This window comes from Pinus tabuliformis, chromosome 8 (assembly GCF_031772625.1).
Source record: "Pinus tabuliformis cultivar Carrire ecotype Pingquan chromosome 8, CPIR1, whole genome shotgun sequence".
NCBI lineage: Eukaryota > Viridiplantae > Streptophyta > Pinopsida > Pinales > Pinaceae > Pinus > Pinus tabuliformis.
The window spans coordinates 1,103,324,434-1,103,349,991 of NC_142294.1; the positions used below are offsets into that span (position 1 = coordinate 1,103,324,434).

General features: G+C 43.0%; 1 protein-coding gene across 8 annotated transcripts in view; it reads left to right on the forward strand.

The window, feature by feature from the left end:
• Positions 1 to 4,597: 4,597 nt before the first annotated feature.
• Positions 4,598 to 25,558, forward strand: part of LOC149239196 (uncharacterized) — a 381,661-nt gene continuing 360,700 nt past the window's right edge. For 3 of the 8 annotated variants that reach the window (XM_089373340.1, XM_089373339.1, XM_089373341.1), the window contains exon 1: positions 4,620 to 5,179. In XM_089373340.1, coding sequence (XP_089229466.1) covers positions 4,962 to 5,179 — 218 coding nt within the window. In that variant the 5' untranslated portion in view covers positions 4,620 to 4,961. Of the gene's footprint in view, positions 5,180 to 25,558 lie in introns of all 8 variants that reach the window. The other 5 variants (XM_089373342.1, XM_089373345.1, XM_089373344.1 and 2 more) reach the window with 5 other exon arrangements.

The window sequence follows — 25,558 nt, forward strand, 5'->3', positions numbered from 1 at the left end:
CTAGATGCTCCCTTGATATGGACAAGGGTGAGTATGGGAGGTTTCGGACGCTCGCACAACAAGGCATGCGTGCGTCTGAGGATTTGTGCCACTTTTTTAGGCCTAAAGCCCAGGTCACTACCCAAAACTCCATGACACCTTCAAAATTGAAATATAACAACAAAATAAGGATACAAATGCAACTACTTGAACAAGGTCTTGACTAGAACCCTACTAGCCATGAAAATCATTTTGTCAAACATGTCACAATTATGTAATCTACAGGTTTAAACAACATATCTAAGCATAGGGGTCTCATACTCATCTCAGAATCACTAAGAAGCATTGTTCCCTTATATCATTAGCTGCATTATCATCTATTAGGTCATAGGTACATTTTTCATTCATTTACAAATCAAAACATGAGGAGAGCCATACATCATCACTATCATAATACATGCTTATAACCAAAATAATCACAGCATAAATATCAAGGTTACATCAGCCATAGAATCCATATATAAACTAGTACATTTACATATAAGATGTCAAGGAAATAACATCTTATTAATGAATGCAAAAGCCAACTCGGGATGGGACTACCACATTCTACCCAACCATAGATTGGCTTAGACAAATCTCTCTTAAGCCAGTCACCCCCATGCCATATTCCAAGCATGAATGTGGGACTCAAACCAAAAGAACTAACTAGGGCATCCCGAGGCTAAACCACGTCACCCTCATCAATAGAAACAAAGCTTTACTGCAATCCACACTGGATCACTGAGCCAACACAATAAACATGTAATAATAGGCTTTACCATGATCTCCACTAGATCACTAGGACAAAATAAGCATGGATGCCACCGGATTTCTCTACCTACACCGTGAGGAATTTTCTTGTCTCCTAGTCTCTACGCTTTACCACAATCCACACCGGATCACTAGTCCCTAACCGAGGCTCCACCCTCTAGGCTATACCGTATATGCCGACATTCACCGGTAAGGATTCCTAGGCCTAATGAAGGGCAACCACCTCTAGGCTTTACTGTATATCCCGCCATTAACCAGACAAGGATTCCTAGGCCCACCAATGCGCACAATACCTGGATTTATGCAACCCACAGTCCGGTTCAGGGGTCACTAGGCCAGTGGATTTACTGCAATCCACAGTCTGGTTCAGGGATCACTAGGCCATGTGTTCTTTCTTTCGGAGATCCACCTCACTCAACTTTGAATCCATTGGCAATCCAGCTCAACCAAAACATGAGAACCCCATCACACCATGGCTGTCCGGAAATGGAAAGGCTAGGTTGAAAACACTGTCACACCTCGAAAAACCCATGGCACAACATCAAAGAACCACATGCAACACCATGCATGCAAAATCTAGCAAGGAAAACACACATACAAATCAGTACATGCAAAGAATCCTGTTGTAGTTGCTTGATCTTTCTCTTCCTTGCTTGCTCCTTCCTTCCTCTTGCCTTCTTTGCCTTTCTTGATCCAATGCCAAAGTGCTCCAAGAAAACTCTGTGTCTAAAAGTGAGAGAGAGAGAGAGAATAATGAGAGAGCTCCAAAATTGAACTGACAAATCATAAGCCTTTTTATTAATGAAGCCTCTATTTTCTTCATTTTCCATTATCTTCTTTCATTTTCCTCCTCACATGCAACCTATGACCTTTCACCTTCCTTTTCTCTCAGTTTTCGTTATTTTCATAAATAAATGCCAAACAATGCCATTTTTTCTTTCCAATGCCTTTGGCACTTTCCTTAGCCATAATAAACTAATGAACACCCACACTAGGATGTCTTGCCCAACATTCAACTTGAAATAAGTGTCCCATTAATCGTGGATATTATTTTACCTTTATTAACTTTTATTACATGGATTTTTTCACGAGAGTTGTTACAGTCTCAAAATAATATATTTAATCTTATATCTTATGCTCCCATTTGAGCTATGTATTTAGATTAAAAATTCCTTCGAATATAGGGTATCTAGATTGTACATCAAGATAAAACAACGTATCCAAAAAATATTTCTAACAATCTTCATCTTGCAATATATATCTTGGATGTTAGTAGTCTCCCCCTATCTTTGACATCAATGAAAATAATGTTTCAAATAATTTGAGGTTTATTACATATTTTTTAAAAAAATGAAGATTTCTCTTGGAGAATATATTGTGAGGCTTCTGTAAAGTGCAATTGTATAAGTCTTTCATTTAATTTTGTCACTCTCCAAGATAACAAAAGTTGTGTTGTTGTAAAAATAACCATCCCTAGTTATGACTAATACTAATATTTTTTTTTATATTTTTTCTTTTTATTATATATATATATATATATTTTTTTTTTTTTTTTTCTCAATCTGTCTACTTCTATTATTATACAAAAAGATTCAAAAAGTTACAGCAAGGCCGTAGCCTTGAAAATCTTGCCATGAGGTTGACAATTAGCCCAGATGAACACATTCCAAAATTGGTGGACTTCCTTCTGTTGCGTCTTCTCCTAAGACCCGAAACATTGCGAAACAGGGACAAGCTGAGACAAACAACCATTGCGCTGTTGTGCAGCGCTAAACAAGGACTTTCAGACATACAGACCCATACAGTCGACACAGAGACATATAGACACATACTATGACCTGACACAGGCAAAATTGCGAGTTTCAAAAACAGAGTAATGTGCCTACTTCTTAGGCTGCCGAGAGTAGAATGCCATACAAGATCAGTCATCATCCATAGTGTAGGGTTCCTCCACTACCCTACACCCGTATTGCAAAGAGTCTTCCGAGTCTGAGCGAAGGACCACCGAGCCGGTTGGGTCTCCCTGAGCAGGCTCGCTTGGACCTGCAGGGGCAGCTTGAGTCGCCAAGGAGGAGCTTCCCATGACCGGGCGTTGAGTATCAATTGGAGGCGCCATCCCTTGTTCTGGCGGAATTGCCGGATGTGCTGCTGCCTGGCCGCTGAGATTTTCACAATTTTCTATAGTAACAGAAACTAAGAAAGTGGAATTGGCAAGAGTGCAGGGGATACAATAACGGACTGTTGGATGCGCCGCATGCTCACATTCAGCCATCCTACCACGCCCGTGACCTCTGCCTCTTCCGGCTCTGGTAACATGAGGACGGTTTTGCTCAGGTGCCAACTCGACCGAGGAAGAGGGGGAGATGGGGGCAGACCTCTGAGAGGTGGCACGTCCACGGGAGCCTCCACGTCTGCTTCCCATCCTAGGACGCTCTCTCGGCATTGCAATGTACAGAGGATTAACAAGCACGCAAATACACGGAGGGGAGTGACTAACCAGAACGTGAGCCCTTTGAACTTGAGCGCAATGCCTATGAAACACTCTCGTGCCTGAAACAGAGACGGAATTGGGCACTGAAAGTGAATGACCCTGAGCTACCAACAACACCGCAGAGGAGTGCGAAGAGGCTACAGAGGAATGCGAAGAGGCCGCAGAGGAATGCCAAGAGACCGCAGAGGAATGCGAGGAGGCCGCGGGAGCACATAGATTTTGAAGCGCCATTGCACAATTTACCAAGAGGCGGATGGAGGAGTAAAAGAACCGCATTAAAAACCTTGCGTGAGACCAGCTCACTCGTTCTGCAAGGTACCTCGTGGCGTGCATGGGCTGACACCTGCCCATGTGAAGCGCCACCTTCGTACCATCATACCATTTAAACACCCGCATCCAGGTATATATATATATATATATATTAAACGTGAACACAAAATGATTATACTTCTCCTTCATACTGGACTATAATGTCAATTATAAACTCCATATTGAGTACCTATGATTGGAATAAAATTTCTCTCTCTCTCTCTCTCTATATATATATATGATGTTGGAACTTTGTTATATTTGAATTACAAAGCAACTACCAATGGAATAAGAACTTCATCTCCCTCAATTATGTTATTTAATATGAACATTGAAATATTTTATTTATGGCTAATATAATTTTTTTTGTTTTGTTATTAATATGTATTTTTTTTAAATATCACATTTCAATGGAACACAAAATGAATAAACTTCTCCTTCTTCCTGGAATATAATATCAGTTATAAACTCCATATTAAATATTGAAGGAAGTGCACCTCCTTCATACTAAAATGTAAATAGCAATTATAAATCAAATTAAGATTTGTTACTTTCAATTATCTTATCTTTCTATATAAAATTAATGTAAAATTAAAATGACAATTGAAATATTTTATTTATAATAGACATTAAAATAATAATAATAATAAATTATTTTTAATTTCTTAATATAATAATTATTATATAAATTAATATTAAATTCAAATAAAAATTAAATATTTTATTTATGATCTATATAAAATTTATTTGTTATTATTAATCATTTATTAATATAAATATAATGTAATGAAACATTTTCAGCCTACCAAACTATAAAACACTTCTAAACATAATAGCAAAATTAATTTAATAAGAAAATCCAATAATTAATTTAATAACAAAATCCAATTAGCATTTATATAATGACACTCCGTCTAAATCACACATAATTCGATGGCTGCGGTGGACAATTGTTAGATGCATAGGCTAATATTGGTATTGATAGAATTCAAACCAATAACTCTGACGCAGGGTATAGCATTTTAAAGATGTGATGTATTTTTAAATACATTTATACCATCCACCAACTTGCTTCCTGGTTTGTATTTGGATAGGTGAAAAACTGAATCAATTATGCGACATGGGGTATGCGAGAAAACTAAAATTAAAAGGAAAACAATCCTAAAATTGTTTGGGTTCACCATAGTACACCCAACCTCGAATTGTCTGGGTTCACAATATTACGCCAACCTTAGGAGTGGTGGTGGTAGTGACTGACAATTGGCGGTGAGGGGACCAGCTTTCAGTGGTCTGCAAATAAGAAAATTGTACATGAATGATATGTTACCGATAACAAAAGCTAACGCGCTCACAAGGCCCAGATAGTGCAATGGCAATGACAATGGCAGGAGTTGGCGGTGCGGCTTTACGTGGAAGGGGAAGGGGGTTGCGCTCAGCTTCTTCTAATTATTCGCTGCCGAGATCGTCTCCATCCCTATCCCTTCCAAGAGGACGGGATAATAATCTCTTCACACACTCACTACAACAAACCTTAACTCTTGAAGCAATACAGAAATCGGGTGTCATTGCTTGTCTACGTGCACAAAGGTTCTTTTCTTCTTTCTTTCCTTCCGTCTAATATGTGTATGCCTGCTTGCCGTATGACTATATTAGAATTGCTAACAGCTGGTAGTTGCTGTGTGTGTGTTTTTTTGGGCGAGTTATTTGGCTGCTTGGTTATATTGCAGTCCGAGGGAAGTGGTAAGAAGAGTTCACGTGTGGACTTTTCAAACACTCATATGGAAATCTAGGAGATGTTTTTCCATAGTCATGGATGGCATCCTAATTAAATCAATTAACATAGAACAGTGCGCTTTATCAAGAAATTCGAATTAGGCACCAGGGAAGTAACAAATACCCAGCAACATTGGCCACTACCCGTTGAGCTAACCCCTCGAAGCTCTGTGTGTACATATATGAATCAATGAGCACACAAAAAATAAGCACTCCAATATTAGAGAAGGTCAGAAAGCTTTTGGTCAAAACAATAGCCAAATGCTCAACAACATTGGCTACAATGGTTAACCTGAAATAAGAACTCGACTATTCAAGTGGGTCAGAAAGATGGTTGGTCAAAACAATTAATCATCACAAAACAAAACAGGAAATGGCCAGCAACATTGGCCACAATCGTTAAGCTAAAATAAGATCTAGACTATTCAAGAGGGTCACAAAGATGGTTTGTCAAAACAACTGTGTCCATCACTATCAAAACCATGGGCAATAAAACCATGACATCAAGACAACAGGTCAAAATTACAGGCCACATAATTAATATTCGAACGACATTCCCACTTAATATAAATTTTGTAACTGCATTTTATAACACTTCCGATTGTCTCTCACTTATCTTGGGCAGATGGTAAAAAATAATGGTCTTGGATAGTTGGTAAAAATTGATAATGTATCATCCCATCAAGGTTAAAATCCCTTTTTCTTGGCTTTTTGTGCATCTCTATTGCATAGTTAAGCGGGTTGGTGAAATGAGACATCTTGCTGTGTTGCATGGGACCTGTCTCCCCAAAAAACCCATGTACGCTGTGTTTCCGTGTGCTGGGGATTTGGGGAATATTAAGAAACATCTCCAAACTGTTGTGCCTTTAATTGGGGATTGGATTACTTGCTGGTTGCCCCCAAGATGTACTGGGCAGATTTTGGGATGGTCTGGATAGATTTCAAGGATGTTATGGGGAGATTTCAGGGATTTCAGGAAGATTTCAGGGATATTCTAAGCATATATCTTCTATTTTGATAATTATGGACAGTGATGATTTGACAATATGATCATTTTTTCCATCCATTATTTTTTAATGCATTGAATTTAAATCTCTTATGCAAATTTGTAATGTCCCCAACCACTTAGAAGTTTGGAAGCTTATGACAGAGTTCGCTAGCCTAATGTAGTTCCCGTAGGCTAAAGCAGGGGATTTTTTTTAAGGGGATTTAATTTCATAAAGGAAACATTATAAAAATCTAAGGGGTAGGCAAGTGAAAAATTATTTTAACTTTATAAAAGTTAAAAGGGTAAAATGGAAGCAAAAGTGGCGATAAGTGTATAAAAGAGAGAAAATGATGACACACTCCTCATTCATGCATTTTGAGTTTTTGAAAAAAAAGCTCTAGGAGAAAGTTTTAAATCATAAGTTTATGGTTTGGAACCTTAGCCATCATATTTGGTTTTAGTGTTGAAACTAGACACTCTAATTGGTACAAAGAGTGAAACCACTCAGATTTCATCCTTATAATTCAAATGAGAAAAATATTTACCAGAGATATGATTTATAAGACACTCTAATTGGTACAAAGAGTGAAACCACTCAGATTTCATCCTTATAATTCAAATGAGAAAAATATTTACCAGAGATATGATTTATAAGAGGTGTTATTAGTTGAATTTCTGATTTATTGTTCTTCATTTATCATCTTTCAAGTTGAAGACAAATTTGAGGGAGCCAAAGATTCAAGCCCAGGTTTGCATTGAAGTCAATACTATTAGAAGAACGTGCTCCTCTAATTCTGCCATTCGATCCATCAGAGACAGAGGACGATCTTGATGAATAAACACAGGGATGAGTTCCTGCCATAGTAGCACATGTTTCAACATTTTTGGAGGAGTGGGTCACTCATTCCTTGATTGGGTCAAAGTCTGCATTTTGAAGGTCGAGTTTCCACTGTTTTCCTTTGTCATCCCGAACGCGTTCAATTGGCACAAAAACCGATTTTCTCTGAGTATGAGGATGGGATCTCTGCGATATTACCTGCTGGGTGTATATGCCTAAGATGAATGAGTTCTGACACTTAAATTTGAGTCCTTAATATGTACGCTGAAGTAACTTTGCTTCATGGTTGAAGGCAACGCTATAAGGGCACCATTCCAACCTTGCTAAGTCATTGTCTCTCTGATTTTGGGACGTTTTGATGTGTTGTACATAAAGGAGCAAATTTTGAGTTTATATGTCGCTGAGGAGTTGATATACTTCATCGAATCATCCATTGTACCCAGGTAACTCTGTTCCAATTGTTTCCAATATATTTGCATAGTGCATACAAAAAGGGAGCTATCTATTTGTTTTCTTTCTATAACAACAATCATATATCAGTCCTATGTAAATCTTTGAGCTTGGAATATATTAGTTTGAACTCATTGGTGGCTTTATTTTGGGTGCATGTCATTTTCTCTGTGTATTTTCTGAAGTTGAAATTGTGAGAAAACACCTAAGCAGTACACAGTCAAACTGTTTGTCTAAATGCGTCACTAAACTACAACCCAAACTCAGAAATTTATTATGAGAAATTAAGTTTTTCCAAGGAGGAATTTTACAGTGGTATCAGAAAATGTTCTTGGACAACTGTGTGGTTTGAAGGCAACTTGTCAGTGATTTCACGACAGAGGAAAGTCCTTTTACAGGGATAACTTATAGAAGGAAACTTACCTATAGAGAGCCTATTCTTACAGAAGAAGATATCCCAGATAGTGAGAGTGAAGAAACATCAGATAAAGGGAAAGAAGTTGAAGAAACACCTGAGATAGAAGAGCCAAATATGGGTGATAAGGAGGAGCAGCCTTCAACAGTCTACTTAGAGCAATAAATGATTTTGCTAAAGGCCAAAAGGAGATGGTAGACTTGATGAAAGTGTTAAAATTGGCAACTAGGGCCAAACTCCATGCAGGTCACCTTATTTATGGCAGCTGATATTTTTCCTAGATTCCTCTTGTCGAGAGGTGTAGGATTGATCTAAAGATCATCCGATTCCGACAAGTATTTATGGAGATATGAATTTATTTGTATTTATTTGACAAATTGTCAAGGTCGGCCAGCAGCTAAATGTGTAATATTCCTAACCCAGAATATTCCTCAAACCCTAGCAAAAACTCCAACCAAATATGTGCAAATAATATAATAACCCAGAAGTGATAAAATAACAGTGGAACAACATATAATAATGTAAACCGGAAATATAAGCAGATACACAAGAAATGCAGCGAGAAAGGCTAAGCCATTTTATTATATTGAGCAATAAAATGAGTACAAGAGGTGATTAGACAGATGGCACCTCGACTTGCACAAGGCAAGTGAAGAAATACTCTCAGAATGACAAGAGTGGCCTCTTGCGTGGATGCTGCTGCTGCTGCTAGAAAAAAAATAATGATTTGGGGATGCTCCCCTCCTCAGAAAAGGCTGAAACCCTGGAATCGGGCTCTACTCAAGAAACCTAGAAAAACCCAGAAAGCTCTCTTGTGATGGCCGACCCCCGAAAATCACCCCCTTGGGGTTCTACGCAGTTTCTCAGTGCTCTACGTTGCCACTGAATGCAACCCTCCAGAAATATGTCGGATACTCCTGCCAAAAACTCTCCAGCTGCAAGGGTTGATCCCCTGATCTATCTCTCAGCACAACACACACTACAAACCCCCAAACCAGAACTGCGTCCCTCTCACAGTACTGCGCAGTCCTTCAGAACTGTGTCCCTCTCCTAGTGCTGCGCAGTCCTCCAAAACGCTGCCACTACTGCTGCTGAAATGCTGACGTATCTACCGCTAAAATGCCAATGTAAATACCTTGCCCGAGCTGGCACTCGAAGTCCCCCGGGGCTAAGGGTGAGATCTCCGAACGGAGACACTCAATGCACTAAACAGTGCTGTAGACTAGCTAAACAACCAGCATGCTTAGAAGTCGAAATGACTAGCTCAAAATGCACATAATTGAATGATCCAAAATGAGGGGGCTCCTCTCTATTTTATAGCCTTTGCCTCTCACAATCCCTAGGCTCACCTCCTCCTGCGTGCTTCTCCTCTTGCCACGTGTTCTTCCCTCCTACGCAGTCTCTCCATGTGTCTACGTGGGCTCCATTTCTGCGTCCCCCTTTGGCCCCCTTGGCTCCCCTTTAAGTCACAATGTTGTGCTACCTAGGAAGTGACTTTTTATTCTAAAGTGAGTTATGTCCCCCCTTCCTCACTTTTTATTTACAAATAACTATAGAAGGCAAAAATTGAACAAAATCGAATATTCCAATTAGCCATAGCTAATTAGGAATATTACAGTGTCCCCTGGCAAAATGTTGCTTGTTCTCAAGCAACTGAAGCGATGGATGCTACAAGATCCTCTCACTCTCCCAAGTGGCACCCTCATCCGGCAAATTCTTCCACCTCACCAAGAATTCCTGGACCGTCCTACTCCGTAGCTGCCTCTCCGTGGTATCAATAATAGCCTCCGGCTGCAATACCAAATGCCCCTCGTCATCCATGGGTGGTAGCTCATCTGTCACTGTCACCTGCTGCCCCAATGCCCTTTTCAGGCATGATACATGAAAAACGTTATGAATCTTGCTGCCTTGGGGCAGCTCCAGCTCATATGCAACTCGTCCAACCCTGCGTATCACTTTGTACAGCCCATAAAAGCGGGGCTTGAGCTTCTCAGCCCCCTTCTGCTTTAGTGATGACTGTCGGTATGGCTGTAATCGTAGGTAGACCATGTCCCCTACCTCGAACTGTCTCTCCACTCGACCTTTGTCGGCATACAGCTTCTGCTGATTCTATGTTGTAGCCATGTTATCCTTGAGAGCTCGGAGAATATCCTGACTCTCTTGGATCCAAATCTTGGCTCTGGGAGCCTTGTTATCACCAAACATCATGTCAGCAAAAGATAAAGGATGATACCCATATAAGGCATAGAATGGTGACATACCAATGGACATGTGATGTGTAGTATTGTAGCAGTGCTCCCCTAGATGTAGCCACTTCAACCATGCTTGCTGCTGCCCACTGACATAGTTACGCAAGTAGCCCTCTAGCCACTTGTTAACTATCTCTGTCTGCCCATCCGTCTATGGGTGATAACTGGTGCTCGGTGTCAACTCCGTCCCCACCAACAGGAAAAGCTCCTGCCAAAGCCCGCCCATGAAACGGTTGTCCCTATCACTGACGATGGTCTTAGGAAGACCATGTAGCCTGAAGATCTCTCTGAAGAACAGCTTGGCCACCTGTGCTGCTGTATAATGTGCGGATATGGCAAAGAAATGTGTGTACTTCGTCAGCCGATCAACGACGACAAAGATACAATCCTTGCCCTGTACCATGGGCAACCCTGTGATGAAGTCCGTCGAAATACTCTCCCATTTCCCCTTCGGAATGGGAAGAGGTTGCAACAATCCCGCGGGATGGCTCATCTCCCCCTTGTTCCTCTGGCAAACATCGCACTCCCTGACATGCTGGAGTACGTCCTCCTTGAGGCCCTTCCATGAGAACCTCTCTCTGATGGCCCTGTAGGTTTTGGTAAACCCCTGATGGCCTGCCAATGGTGAGTCATGTGATGCTTGGAGTATCTTCTTCTTGAGCTGAGACCCCTCAGTCAAGAAGATCCGATCCCTGTAATAGATGATCTCATCGATCACCCTGTACCTGTTATCTGCCACCTGTCCGTCCAGAATCTCACATGCAAACCTGTCCTTGGAGTACTCTACTAAGAGTTGAGCCCTCCAGTCTGTATCCAAGCTCATAAGAGACAACGTGGCTGGTCTACGTGAAAGGGCATCTGCTACCACGTTATTCTTACCCTTGACATACTCAATGTCAAATTCATATGCTTGGATCTTGCTGATCCACTTCTGCTGCCTCTCCTGTAGCTGCTTCTGCTCCAAAAGGAACTTGAGGCTGTTGTGATCAATCCTCACCCCGAACCTGTTACCCACCAGATACTGCCGGTACTTAGCCAATGCATGCATGATGGCCAGCATCTCCTTGTCGTATATAGAATACAACCTCTCGTGCAGAAGGAGTTTCCGGCTCTTGAAGGCTATAGGGTGACCTCCATGCGTCAATACTGCGTCGATCCCCTCTCCCGACCCATCATACTCCAAAACAAAAGGCTGCGTAAAGTCTGGCAACACAAGCACTGGGCAGCTGCTCATAACCTCCTTGAGCCTGTCAAAGGCTTGCTGCGCTGTATCTGACCAACTGAATGCCCCTTTCCTTGTCAAATCTGTCAGGGGTGTAGCAAGCTGCGAGAAACCTTTGACGAACTTCCGGTAGTAAGTACAAATGCCAATGAATCCTCGAAGTTCCGTCACATTTCTCGGCTCTGGCCATTCTCTGATGGACCTGATCTTCTCCTTGTGGACCCTCACTCCGTCCACCCCTATGATGTGTCCCAGATACAACATCTTCATCAACCCAAACTCACACTTGGAGAGTTTGGCATAGAACTGCTGCTCCTGTAAGATACACAACACTGTCTCAATGTGCTGGAGATGCTCCTCCCAAGTCCTGCTGTAAATGAGAATGTCATCCAAGAATACCAACACAAACTTCCTCAAGTGACTACGGAAGATGTGATTCATACAGGACTGAAATGTAGCTAGGGCGTTGGTTAGCTCGAAAGGCATCACCAAGAACTCAAAGTGCCCATAGTGGCCCCTGAAGGCGGTCTTGGGAATGTCCTGCTCCCTCACGCGAATCTGATGTTACCCAGATCTCAAATCAATCTTTGAGAAGAAACGTGCCCCTCTCAACTCGTCCATCAACTCATCGATCCTGGGTATGGGGTACCTGTTCTTCAGGGTCTTTTTGTTCAAGGCCCTGTAATCAGTGCACATCCTCAATGTACAGTCTTTCTTCTTCACCAACACCACAGAAGAAGCAAAAGGACTCGTGCTCGGTCAGATATGCCCAAGAGCCAGCAACTCCTGGATAGCCCGCTCAATCTCGTCCCGATAGGCCTTGGGGTGCCTATAGGGGGTGGTGATCACTCCTTGGATGCCCTGCTCAAGCTCGATAGTGTGCTCAAACCCCCGATCCGGTGGCTGTCCTCGTGGAATCTCTCCAAACACTATGGCATACCGATCAAGGATGGACTGGATCTCTGGGTGTACCGTCTGCCCTGCAGTCCCTGCCTCTGATGCACGCAGCTCCACTACCCACTCTACGTCTCCCTTCCAGAAGACTGCCTCCATCCGATGAGCCAAAACAGTCTGAGGCGGATATGTGTGTTGTCCCCGTATCTTCTCATGCCTCCCTGTCTTCTCATCATCCCACTCCATCTCTAGGGTCTTCCAATCTGTCGTGACCTTCCCTAGAGTGATAAGCCACTGAACACCCAATATCATGTTGGTGTCCGGAATATCGACTACGAAAAAGTGGTCAGTCAATGTGTAAGTGCCCATCGTCACAGATAACTCTGGTACATATCGTGCACACACCATGGTCTGATCTCCTGGGACCAAAACTGAAAACCCATCAAAGCTCTCTGTCTGTATACCTCTCCACTCAACCATCTGTGCATCGATGAAGTTGTGGGTTGCCCCATTGTCAACCAAAACTGATACTCGCTGGCCACGTACTGCCCCCCGTATGCGCAGTGTCAAATACTTGGGAACTCCTCGCAATGTTGCAAGGGCTCCTCTGGTAGGTGCAAAAGCTGCACCACCCGCCGCTGGTGGTGGAGGTGGCAAACGATCCTGCGCGGCATGACTACCTCTTGTCTCCACATCATCCTCCTCATCCTCTTCCTCGCTGCTCTCGGAGAAGACCTCAATAAAATGTGCTTTACCAGCAACACATCTATGTCCCGGTGCCCACGACGCCTGACAGGTGAAGCACAACCGCTTCTTCTTCAACTCCCTCTTGACATCATCATCAAGTTGTACTCGTCTTGGATTCCCCTTTGGAGGCGGAATCCTCACATCCTTCCCCTTAGGCTGAAAAGCCTGTCGCTTGGGGTAAGGTGTCCGGGACCTGGGTAAGACATCCTATAAGTCCCGGGTCCTACTAATAGCATCCTGAAGGGTGGTTGGTCTAGCGGATCTGACTAGACCCTGAAGTGGCTCTGCTAACCCCTCAACATACAAGTAGATCCTCCGTGCCGCGAACAGATCTGGCACCATCACTGAAACCCTCAAGAAATCTGAAATGTAGGTCTCTGGGCTCCCAATCTGTTTGAGCCTTGTCAGCTCCACAAAGTGCTATTTCGGATCCCTCCGGTCAAACCTCTCCATCAATCTCTTGGAGAACTCGGCATATGTCGTCACTGTGGAGTGTCCGAGTGTAACCATCCCATGGAACCACCAATCCTGGGCCTCACCATCCAAATGTAATGTCGCCACCTTGATGGCCTCCGTCTCCGACAACTGGTTAAGGTGGAAGTAAATGTCCAGCTTCTCCACCCAAGACTTTGCCGAACTGTTTGATGAACCATCAAACGTAGGCATGTGAAATCTACTAGCTGCACGGTGGATGTCACCATCATGATAATTCCGACACCCTCTGTGATGGTCGCGGGGTCTACTATCCCGCTGGAGCTGAACAAAGTCTCTAAATGAGAGAGTCTCCCTGAACTCCTGCCCATAGGCCTGGTCTTCTGCAAAATAATCGCCCATATGACCGAGCTCTGCCTCCTGCTGGGCTCTGGCCCCTGTGTCTGCTCCTAAGAAAGTGGGCATGGTAGAGCGTGTAGGGGCATGTGAGGCCACCTGCTGAGTAGTATCACGCTGCTCTGGCAAATGGTGGGATGCACCCGATCCCTCACCAACCTGGAAAACCTGTGGGCTCTCACGCTGTCTAGCCTCTACTGCCGTGAATCTCTGCCCCATCACCTCAATCTGCCTCGACAGATCCTGTACTGATTTGAGGAGCATGTCCGCAAATCTCTTCCCGTCATCATCTGCCATCGGATCCTCCTGCTCTACGTCCACCACAGGCTCCTTCTGTTCTGCGTCCACCACAGGCTCCTCCTGTTCTGCGTCCACCACCGGAACACAGTCTCCCTCTCCGTAAGTGTTCTCCAACCTACGCCCAGTGTCTCTGTATCTCCTACCTCTGTAAAAAATGTAGGGCTTTTCCCCGGTGTCATAGATTGCTAGCTCCACAGGCTGAGCCAGATCTATGCTCTGATACCACTGTAATATTCCTAACCCAGAATATTCCTCAAACCCCAGCAAAAGCTCCAACTAAATATGTGCAAACAATATAATAACCTAGAAGTGATAAAATAACAGCGGAACAACATATAATAATGTAAACCGGAAATATAAGTAGATACACAAGAAATGCAGCGAGAAAGGCTAAGCCATTTTATTATACTGAGCAATAAAATGAGTACAAGAGGTGATTAGACAGATGGCACCTCGACTTGCACAAGGCAAGTGAAGAAATACTCTCAGAATGACAAGAATGGCCTCTCTGCGTGGATGCTGTTCCTGCTAGAAAACAAATGATGATTTGGGGCTGCTCCCCTCCTCAGAAAAGGCTGAAACCCTGGAATCGGGCTCTACTCAAGAAACCCAGAAAAACCCAGAAAGCTCTCCTGGAATGGCCGACCCCCGAAAATCACCCCCTTGGGGTTCTGTGCAGTCTCTCAGTGCTCTGCGCTGCCACTGAATGCAACCCTCCAGAAATATGCCTGAAACTCCTGCCAAAAACTCTCTAGCTGCAAGGGCTAATCCCCTGATCTATCTCTTAGCACAACACACACTGCAAACCCCCAAACCAGAACTGCGTCCCTCTCACAGTACTGCACAATCCTTCAGAACTGCATCCCTCTCCTAGTGCTGCGCAGTCCTCCAAAACGCTGCCACTACTACTGCTGAAATGCTGATGTATCTACTGCTGAAATGCCAATGGAAATACCTTGCCCGAGCAGGCACTCGAAGTCCCCTGGAGCTAAGGGTGAGATCTCTGTACGAAGACACTCAATGCACTAAACAGTGCTGCAGACTAGCTAAACAGCCAACGTGCTTAGAAGTCGAAATGACTAGCTCAAAATGCACATAACTGAATGATCCAAAATGAGGGGGCTCCTCTCTATTTTATAGCCTTTGCCTCTCACAATCCCTAGGCTCACCTCCTCCTGCGTGCTTCTCCTCTTGCCACGTGTTCTTCCCTCCTGCGCAGTCTCTCCATGTGTCTGCGTGGGCTCCATTTCTGCGTCCCCCTTTGGTCCCCCTTTAAGTCACAATGTTGTGCTACCTAGGAAGTGACTTTTTATTCTAAAGTGAGTTATGTCCCCCCTTCCTCACTTTTTATTTACAAATAACTATAGAAGGCAAAAATTGAACAAAATCGAATATTCCAATTAGCCATAGCTAATTAGAAATATTACAAAATGTGTGGCACACATGCCCAGCAAATCATATAAGTACAAGTGAGGTTGATTCATTATCAACTCATCTCATCTCAACTCATATTCTCTCTCCTCATCTTATTGGGCAAGCAAGCAGGACGAATTAGGGTAGCTTCTCTCACACGTGCAAGAAGAAGGACGAATTAGGGCAATGTTGACTGAATTAGGGCAGTGTTGACTTTCTGGGTAGCGTTGACATTTCTAGGGCTGCGTTGACTAAATGTTGGTCTGTTTTATGGAGCATTGACCAAGCATTGACCAAGGGAAGACTTGCGCTAACTTTTTAAGGGCTACGTTGACTGGTTAGGGCTGACTGCAGATTGCTGAACTTTGACTGCTATTTTGACTGAGTATTGTGCACTGTTTTGGGCTGCTAAAGATAGCTGTTGAAGACTGAGTTCTTCAAGTTGACTATAAGTCAATCCGGGGCTGTTTTGGACAAGTTTGACTTTGCTGATTTAGGGTTTGCTGCTGCTGTTATAAAATTACAGAATTCTGAATTGCACTATTTCTCTCTGCTGAACTATTGAAGATTAAAGAAGAATTGATCAAAGGGTTTTCGCGCATTGGGGTTTGTCCCTGGCTAGCTGCCACATCTGGTGTCTCTTGTCTTGGCTTGTTTTCTGTCGACCGTTTAATGTTCTATCTGCACTTTACTTTATGTTTATGTGTTTGCTAAACGATGGCTAATAAAAAGATTTGAAGTAAACTACTCTAAGCATAGAACATACCATAATTTAACATGGTATCAGAGCTGAGGTGAAGACAAAGCCCAAGAAAGAGCAAGAACTAGAGTAATCACCGAAGGTTGTTGAAGAAATCTTAAAGAAGTCATGGGGTCCTCAGCACACTTTCCCGCTGAAGACAAACTCCATGAGAAGTCTGACTATCACGGATGGAAGATGTCTCTCGATCAGACATTAGAAGAGCATGAAGTGTTGGACCAAGTAAGAGGCAAAATTGTTGAGCCTCCATCAAATGCACCCGCTGCTGCAAAGAACAAGTGGACTAGGGGAGAAGTCAAAGCTCCCGTGGGCTGGGATGATTAGTTCTCCCGTGGGCTGGGATGATTAGTTCTCCTGTGGGCTGGGATGATTAGTTCTCCCGTGGCAACTGTGAAACAGGATGATTAGTTCTCCTATGAGCTGGGATGATTAGTTCTCCCGTGGCAACTGTGGGGCAGGATGATTCGTTCTCTTGTGGACAGGATGATTAGTTCTCCTGTCGAGGCATCCTACCCATGCAGTTTGGGACTCATGGGAAGTACCTCTCATCTGATCAATGAGCAGGGAAATGGGGTTAGGGACCATAGTAGTACTATCGATGGACGCATCGATGTATCTATCGTACTCCCTATGCTAGGATGACCTCCATTGATTTGGGATCAATGAAACTGATCTGGGATCAGTATGAGTGGTTTGAGACACTCTCTTGTGATATTGATCTGGGATCAATAAAACTGACTTCGGGCCAGTAAGAGTGATGTGACACACTCTCTTCAGATGAAACTGACTTCGGGTTAGTAGAGAATGGTATGAGACTTTCTCGATCAATTCTTCTTCTTCATGGTTCAGCAGACAGAGCAGAGCAAAGTAGAGCTCAGCAGGCCAGAGCAATGCAAGGCACTGATGGTAGAGATAGTATAGTCAGACATATGGATCAGCGAATGGAGTTCTCCCTAGTTGAGAGGGAGTGTTAAAATTGGAAACTAGGGCCAAACTCCATGTGGGTCATCTTATTAATGGAAGCTGATATTTTTCTTGGATCTCTCTCATTGAGAGGTGTAGGATTGATCTAAAGGTCATCCGATTCCGATAAGTATTCATGGAGATATGAATTTATTTGTGTTATGGGACAATTCGTCAAGGTCGGCCAGCAACCAAATAAACCCCACTTGTGCTCAACGTTTTAATATAAATAGAGGTGGCCTTCAAGTCATTTCAACACACTTGGGATCTCTTCCTCTCTACTTGTCTTTGGGTTTTAGGAGGAGGAGAGATCCTAAGGGATAACGTTGCCCTAGTCCAAAGGGCAGAAGCTGGAACTACTGGGAAAGCTGACGTAGAGGGCAAAAGCGGGAACTGCCGGGAAAGCTGACGTAGAGGGCAGAAGCGGGAACTGCCGGGAAAGCTGACGTAGAGGGCAGAAGCGGGAACTGCCGGGAAAGCTGACGTAGAGGGCAGAAGCGGGAACTGCTGGAACAACTGGGAAAGCTAACGCAGAGGGCAGAAGCCGGAACTGACAGGACTAATGGCGGAACTACCAGGAACTGCTGGAGCATCTGTCTCCGAAGGAGCAAGGGACAACTAACTAACATTGGGACAGTTGTATGGTACTTAACAGAAAATACACCAAGCATGCAATGTTATAGCTAGCATGCAAGGGACAGCTAGCATGCAATAGCAAGCATGCTAAGGACAACAAGCATGCTAGGGACAACAAGCAAGCAATGGACAACAAGCAAGCAAGGTGTAGCCAACACGTAGGTCAGTATGGCAACATGGTGCAACAATGGCACATAATGCAGTACAATGATGGGTACAATCATGATTAATGAAGTGTGATGAGATACAACATAGTGATGATGGGTGTAGCACGGTGAGGTGCAACATGATGACGAAATGTAGCACAACGATAGGTGAAAGAGTCACCTTGGAGAATCAGTTGAAGCAACATGTCTTCAACTGATCTCATGTATCATCTTCTTAGAGATGATCTATGCTCTTATCTAGACAAGTCAAAGTGTTGATTTCTGTTGTACACGTACTATCTCTCTCTCTCTCTGCTGAACTATTGAAGAACATATAAGAAGAATTGATCAAGGGTTTCCCCACATTGGGGTTTGTCCTTTGCTAGCGCCACATCTTGTGTCCTCTTGTCTTGGCTTGTCTTCTGCGATTTATGTTTATGTTCTATCTGCAGTTTACTTTAATGTTGATGCGATTGCTAATCTGGAAAAGATATTGAGCTAACTGTGAAAATTGAAATAAATTGCTCTAAGCATAGAACATACCTAAAATTAACAGATTGCCAGTTGGGCATCCATATATTGTACTCAGAATTCATTGCTGCATAATAATAAAAACCCTCAGCTGCTGCACTTGTTTTCTCAAGTTGGGTTTTTCCGAGGACATTTGTCCAAGAATACGGTGTCATATTTTTTATGTGTGTGTGCTAGATTTTCTCAGATTCCAGTGCTATTTTCTTCCACAATTTATTTGTGAAAATCACAGTGAATTATTTGGTATTTGCCGTAGCAAACTGCAAATAAACTGTTAAATAAATTAACAATTAGGAAAATAATTTCTAGTTGTTGTGATAGATGAAATTTTCACATTTTACAACCAGATATTACAATTAATTAAACCCTCAAAGGGGGAATACACATTTATATATAGACCTTCATGAAATTACCCAATTTTGTGACACAATATGATCTAGTATAGACCAAGTGGTTTGTAATAAAATAATTTAGCTAATTTTGCTTAAATTATTCCCAAACATTTACAAAGACTCGATATAATACTAGGACTCACCTAAGACCTTGTCAAGAGATTCCACTTTAACTTTGGGGTTTAAGCTGGAAGAAAAACTCTGTCGATTATCTGTGTTTAGAAACACACATAATTCGGGGAAGGTCATGCCATTATGAAGTGCCCACTTTGTTATCCATTATTTGTAAACTCTTTTACCCGATTATTTTAATGACTGGCTGTCATGGAATCCTAGGGGATGCATTGGATCTTATGCAGGATTGCAGGTGGTTTTCATTTGGGTTTGGTCTCTCTATATGGGATCCTAACCCCCAGAGGTCTACATTGGCACATATAGGGTGTGCAGAGAGAGCCGTGGGCCTCCACAGTAGTAGACAACACTCCACGGATCTTCATCGATGCTCAAAGACTACTAGCGATCCATTTTTGGGATGATGGTGATATGTTTGGTACATTATGCCCAACAAGCCCCCCACAGGAGACCCACACTCTTGGCAGGTGTCCCAGGACTTGTACGATATCATGGCAGCATTCATTCCACCACTCAGACCCTTGCAGAGGATATACAGGCATCTCCGATTCATATGGAGACCCATGGGGCCATTTATGTGCTCTCAGACCCAGTGGGAGCACGACAGGTCTACTACTTGGAGAACAAGGGGCCACCCCTTTGTCCATCATATTCCGAGGAATTTATTCCTCAGTATCACACTTCAGGACATTATTATGCCTTTGGTGCGACATGTACATATTATTATTTGGCCCCTTGTGAGGCTTATTTTTCCACTTGTGAGCTAGTTTGGTGGGCTTGTCACCAATAGGGGTTTAATTTGCACATTATTTTATCATTAGGGGCTAATATAGGCCCATAGGCTAATTCAAACTCCTTAGGAGGCTATATATTTATGTTAGATACATTCATTTGGATCATCAGTTGACTTGGGATCTCTCTAATCATAGAGAACTTCACATTTTTTCCTTGGAGGATATTTTTGGAGATGGATGAATTTTGACGTATGGATTTGGGCTATTTATCTTGTCTTGGAGCTTTGTCTTGTAAACGAAATGCTGGTTGGATATACTCTATAACGTTGTAAGTAAAATTTAATGTTATTATTCTTTTTTGCTACATACTGCTAAAATTAGGGTTAGTTGCTGCATGATTGAAATGTGGAATTGAGCATGTTTTAGCTAATTTAATGTATGGGCCAATTTTATATGAATGAAATGTCCTAGAGATTATTTGTCTCGATAAGCTTGCATCGTTTGCTTTGAAGTATAAATGCTTGAAGGTCACTTTTCTTTTCTTTCTCTCAACATTGGATGAAGCTGACTTTTTGGGCCTCCTCGATCAAGAAACCAAGTTCCTACTCATCATCATCCTTGAATCCATATCCCCTAGTAAATTAGGCACTGATCCCTAAAAAAGGGTGGTCATCCCCTTCACCTTTTTCACCTTTTATCACTTTTTCCAAGTCTAGCCCTCAAAGGTCACCTAGGGCATCAATTTCCCAAGAATTAACCCAAGGAAAAAATTCAATCTCCTACAGGTTACTGCGCTGGTGGGTCCCTTCCCTCTCCTCCAAATTTGAGGCAGTTCTAACAGTGGAATCTCTGGGAATCCCAAGCCCTAGCTCTAGGATCGAATTTTGCCTAGGCATCCCCAAGGCTAGACCTCAACAGGGGAAATTCAACCTTTTGAAGTAAATATCCTTGGTTGGTCCTTTCCCTTCACCTTGTCCAGGATAGGAACATCATTGGTTACTGCATTCCATCCTCAAACCTGGGCTGGGTCCGCTTGGCCCCTTGTGGTCCCACTTCTCAATAAAGATTATTTGTCGAGGACCATTTGGGAATCCAAGTTTCCCAAGGATTATAGGGATTGAGAACCTCGTCTGTAAGTCTATTCCTTCTCCCTCAACCCTCTAATCCTCACCCATTACCCTTGGTAGACCAAGTCCCTTGCTTAAAGAGCAAGCAAGTTCCATTCTTCACTCCATCCTCGGGAAAGGGTTTCTAGGGTCACCTTCCATCTATTCATTGACATATACTTTACAAGTGATCCCTACATTACCAGGACTCCTCCCATTGGTGAATGTCCGTAAAGAGCAGGGAGACTTAGCTGTGGTGACAGTGGGCTAAGCCTTCACCGTTGCCCTGAACCTAGTAGTTTCCCTCTTAGGAACCCCTTTAGGCCCCTTGTTGGTTTGAGTGGTAACATTTTTGGCGCCTTTGCCGGGGCCCCCCATACGACATATTGACATATCATTATTGGCGACTCCATTGGAAGAACAAAGCCCTAGTTCTTCATTGAAATTTAAGGTCAATGCTTGTAGGGTGAAGCAAGCATTTTTTTAGGCATCTTGAATTTTACCCTGGCGACTCCTACATACGTTTCATGTATATCTCAAATAGGTTGTCATTCTTTCGTAAATTTCCTGCTTTGGACATTGCTAGCATCCCTGGACATCCTAATCATGTCGCGGGAAGGATGCTACGTGGGATGCCCGTGTTTGATGGTGATCCACTCTCCACAATTAACCACGTAGAAAGATTTAATGCACATGCTTCAAGAGAGAAGGTTGTCCACCAAGATGTCCTTATGTTATTATTCATGGGATCTCTCGGTGGTCATAACTCATGGCTGCATGATCATGAACCTAGGAGCATCTCATCCATTGAAGAATTTGTTGATGGCTTTCTTAGACATTTTCAAGTACACCCTGCATTAAGCATCCAAGAGGAATCCCTCATCGAACATCATCAGGACATTAAGCATCTAGGTAGTGAGCAAGAAGACGGGTCCTCCTTGGGTCCGCATGATGAAAATGATCATTTTGAGGACACACTTGCTAGGAGGGATAAATTTATGGAAAGTGAAATTGAGACCAACGCTACCTTTCTCAAGGATATTACTCCCGATGAATCTTTTTTTGAAAACCTTGAGAGAGATGATCCCATTAGCCCCTTGCGAGATGACATCGAAGATTATTTCCACATTGAAAAGGAGAAATGGGAAATTGTTGGTCCTTAGTTTGATTGTGCTCCCATTTATGACACTGACAAGGAGGATGAGGATGAGATTGGCCTTCCCTTCCCCTCAGGCACTATTTACGATGACATACCCATTAATACCCTTGGGAAGGAGAATCTTCATTTGCCTTTGCATAAAGAGGGTCAGTTGGAAGTGATCAACTTTCCTTTTAAGAGAGACCCAATCTTTGATACTAAGGCAATTGATAAGGCCCCTTCTTCTCCTGAGTATGATTCTATGTTCAAATCACTTGAGCCTTTAGATTATGACTTTGGGAAAGCACAACCCGTTGAATACAATACTTCTTTCTCCTTGTTTCCTATTGGTCATCATCTTGGGTCTTCATTCGGTGATTCCCTCACCCCTGGTCTTATGATCTCAAGTAATTGTGAGCCCTTTTCACCGCCCGAGTATAGTGTCAAGGAAAACCCATCATTGATTATACTTTTCCTACTTGGATGCACCCTCGGTGTTTTGATCACTCCATAGTCTCCCCTCTCCAGTGTAATCATCATAAGCAACATACTTGTGTGTCTCTATCTCGTTGGCCTCCCTTCCCTGCTAATCATGACCCCGTGAAGGCCATAAGCCATGATGTAAATAATAAGGACGATGGTGGAGGTGATATGCCAGGGGTCGTCATCCATCGAAAGTTTATGAGTTTGGTTGTTGACATCTTTGTATTTTGGTTGCAAGAGAAGATCTCACAGACTAGATTACATCCTTTTCTCACCTCTTCTCACATAATCATCCATGTGTGGGCATCATATTTTCCCACCTCCCGCCCACAACATCCTCCATGTGTTTGGATTTGCATTCGCTTTGGGATTTGCTACATAAGTAGTCATACTGACAAACATATGTATATTGATATGATGATATGTTGGTTGCATTGGCTTTATGATTACACTTAGCATTAACATTATGACATGTATGTTAGGGTAGGATGCATTGATGATTTTTGCATTAGAACTAACCGCATATGATGTTTCTCATGATAAATTATATTGCATTTAGGTAAAAAAAAAAATAATACAAGAGAAAAATTGCATTATTTGTTTTCTTGTTGGTTTATGGGCTAACATTAAGCATCAGTGATCATAAGACACCGTGACAAGCATGTTGCCTCGTGGCTTTGATCGTTGATATGTGCAAATAACAGATCTACGGTGAGCAAGAGATTGTTCGAGTTCGAGTGACCTCTCGTTCGAGCAACCTCATCCACTTCTTTGAGAGATCACATCCTAGTTGGAGCCAGCTGTTATCCACCAATTCATGGGTGATATCCCCGGGAGAAATTTTTCTCCATGATGAGCCTCACCTGACAGCTAGCAACCCCTTGCAGCTTCCTACTAGCTCATTGTGCCATTTCTTTGCCACTCGAGTTAGCCATGTGGTCGCTCACCCACCTGTATTGATCGTATGTTTGAAGGTGGGCCTCCCGACTCTAAAGGTATGTCTTGTCATTTGGTAATTGAGTATTGGGTTTACTTATCATGGATACTTTTGGGTATGGATTGATGGGGGATTTGGCGGAAAGGGTGGGCTTAGTTTGTGCTCTTGTCCCCTTGATCTTTTTTGGTTGTTACTCTTGGATCTTAGTCCTGTGGGATCTCCTTTATTGACCATTTGGTTCTAGGGTGATACTACTTGGGAAACCTCGACTTTGGGTGCGTGGTCCCGCTCATTTATCCGCATATATTACTCCCTTTCCACTCACTATACACCATTCATCATTTCTCCCACCTGGGTCCACATTTCCATTCCGAGTCCACATAGAGCCAGCCTCTCTATCCCCTTGCCCCCACCTTGGGTTAGGCCTAGAATGATGTCCCAGAGGTTGAAGAAATTAAAGGAAAAGAAAAAAAGCATAATTGGCCACATTTAACAGGAAATTGTACAACAAAATGCAAAAGATGGCCGGGACAAAATAATTATCACGTGGGCAAAAGCCAATACATGAGTTCTACCCCAATCCATGGTCATCACCCTGGTTCCACAGGCCCTAGATAAGCCTCCTTTATCAGTTACGAACCCATGATTGTCCCAACACCTGGAGGGAAATAAACCGCCCTACCTCAAACGGGGTAATCACTGCTATATCTTACACATCATGCTCTTGTCCTTTGAGCCCCGAGCAGTTAATTAAAGAAAATTCATAAAAGGCAAAAGGCATATAAGGAAGGGTGTAAAAATCAAGATTAGGGTACCTCATGTACCACGATTTCTCCTTCGTACACATTACATTCCTAGGTATGGGTTTCCCCTTATTTAGCTACCCCTATGCCCCAATATGTGGCCTAGGATTGCCCTTCTCCTTCCCTACTTCATTCCACTTATTTATCACTTGCCACCCCCATTAGAGGGATGTATCTTGGACATACTATCCCCTTTAAGGGTTGAAACCACCTAATAAGGTACTTGGTTAAACTGTTAACCCCCTTTGGAGCTTGGAGACACTAGCACATGCCAAAGCCCACAACGGAAGGGCATGCCATTATGAAGTGCCCACTTTATTATCCATGAGTTGTAAACTCTTTTACCTGATTATTTTAATGACGGGTTGTATTGGAAGCCTAGGGGACACATTGGATCTTATGCAAGATTGCAGGCGATTTTCATTTGGGTTTGGTCTCCTTATATGGCTCCTAACCCCCAGAGGTCTACATTGGCACATATAGGGTGTGCATAGAGAGCCATGGCCCTCCACAATAGCAGACAACACTCCACGAATCTTCATCGATGCTTAGAGACTACTAGCGATCCATTTTTGGGGTGATGGTGATATGCTTGGTAAATTATGCCTAACAGGCCCCCACAGGAGCCCCACACTCTTGGCAGGTGTCCTAGGACTTGTACAATGTCATGGCAACATTCATTCCACCACTTAGACCCTTGTATAGGATCTACAGGCATCTCTAATTCATATGGAGACCCATGGGGTCATTTATGTGCCCTAAGACCCATTGGGAGTACCACAGGTCTAATACTTGGAGAACAAGGGGCCACCCCCTTGTCCATCATATTCTGAGGAATTTATTCCTTAGTATGGCACTTTAGGACATTAATAGGCCTATGGAGGGCCCCACGACATGTACATATTATTATTTGGCCCCTTGTGGGGCTTATTTTTCCACTTGTGAGCTAGTTTGGTGGGTTTGTCACCAATAGGGGTTTAATTTGCACATTATTTTATCATTAGGGCCAATGTAGGCCCATAGGCTAATTCAAACTCCTTAGGAGGCTATATATTGATGTTAGATACATTCATTTGGATCATCACTTG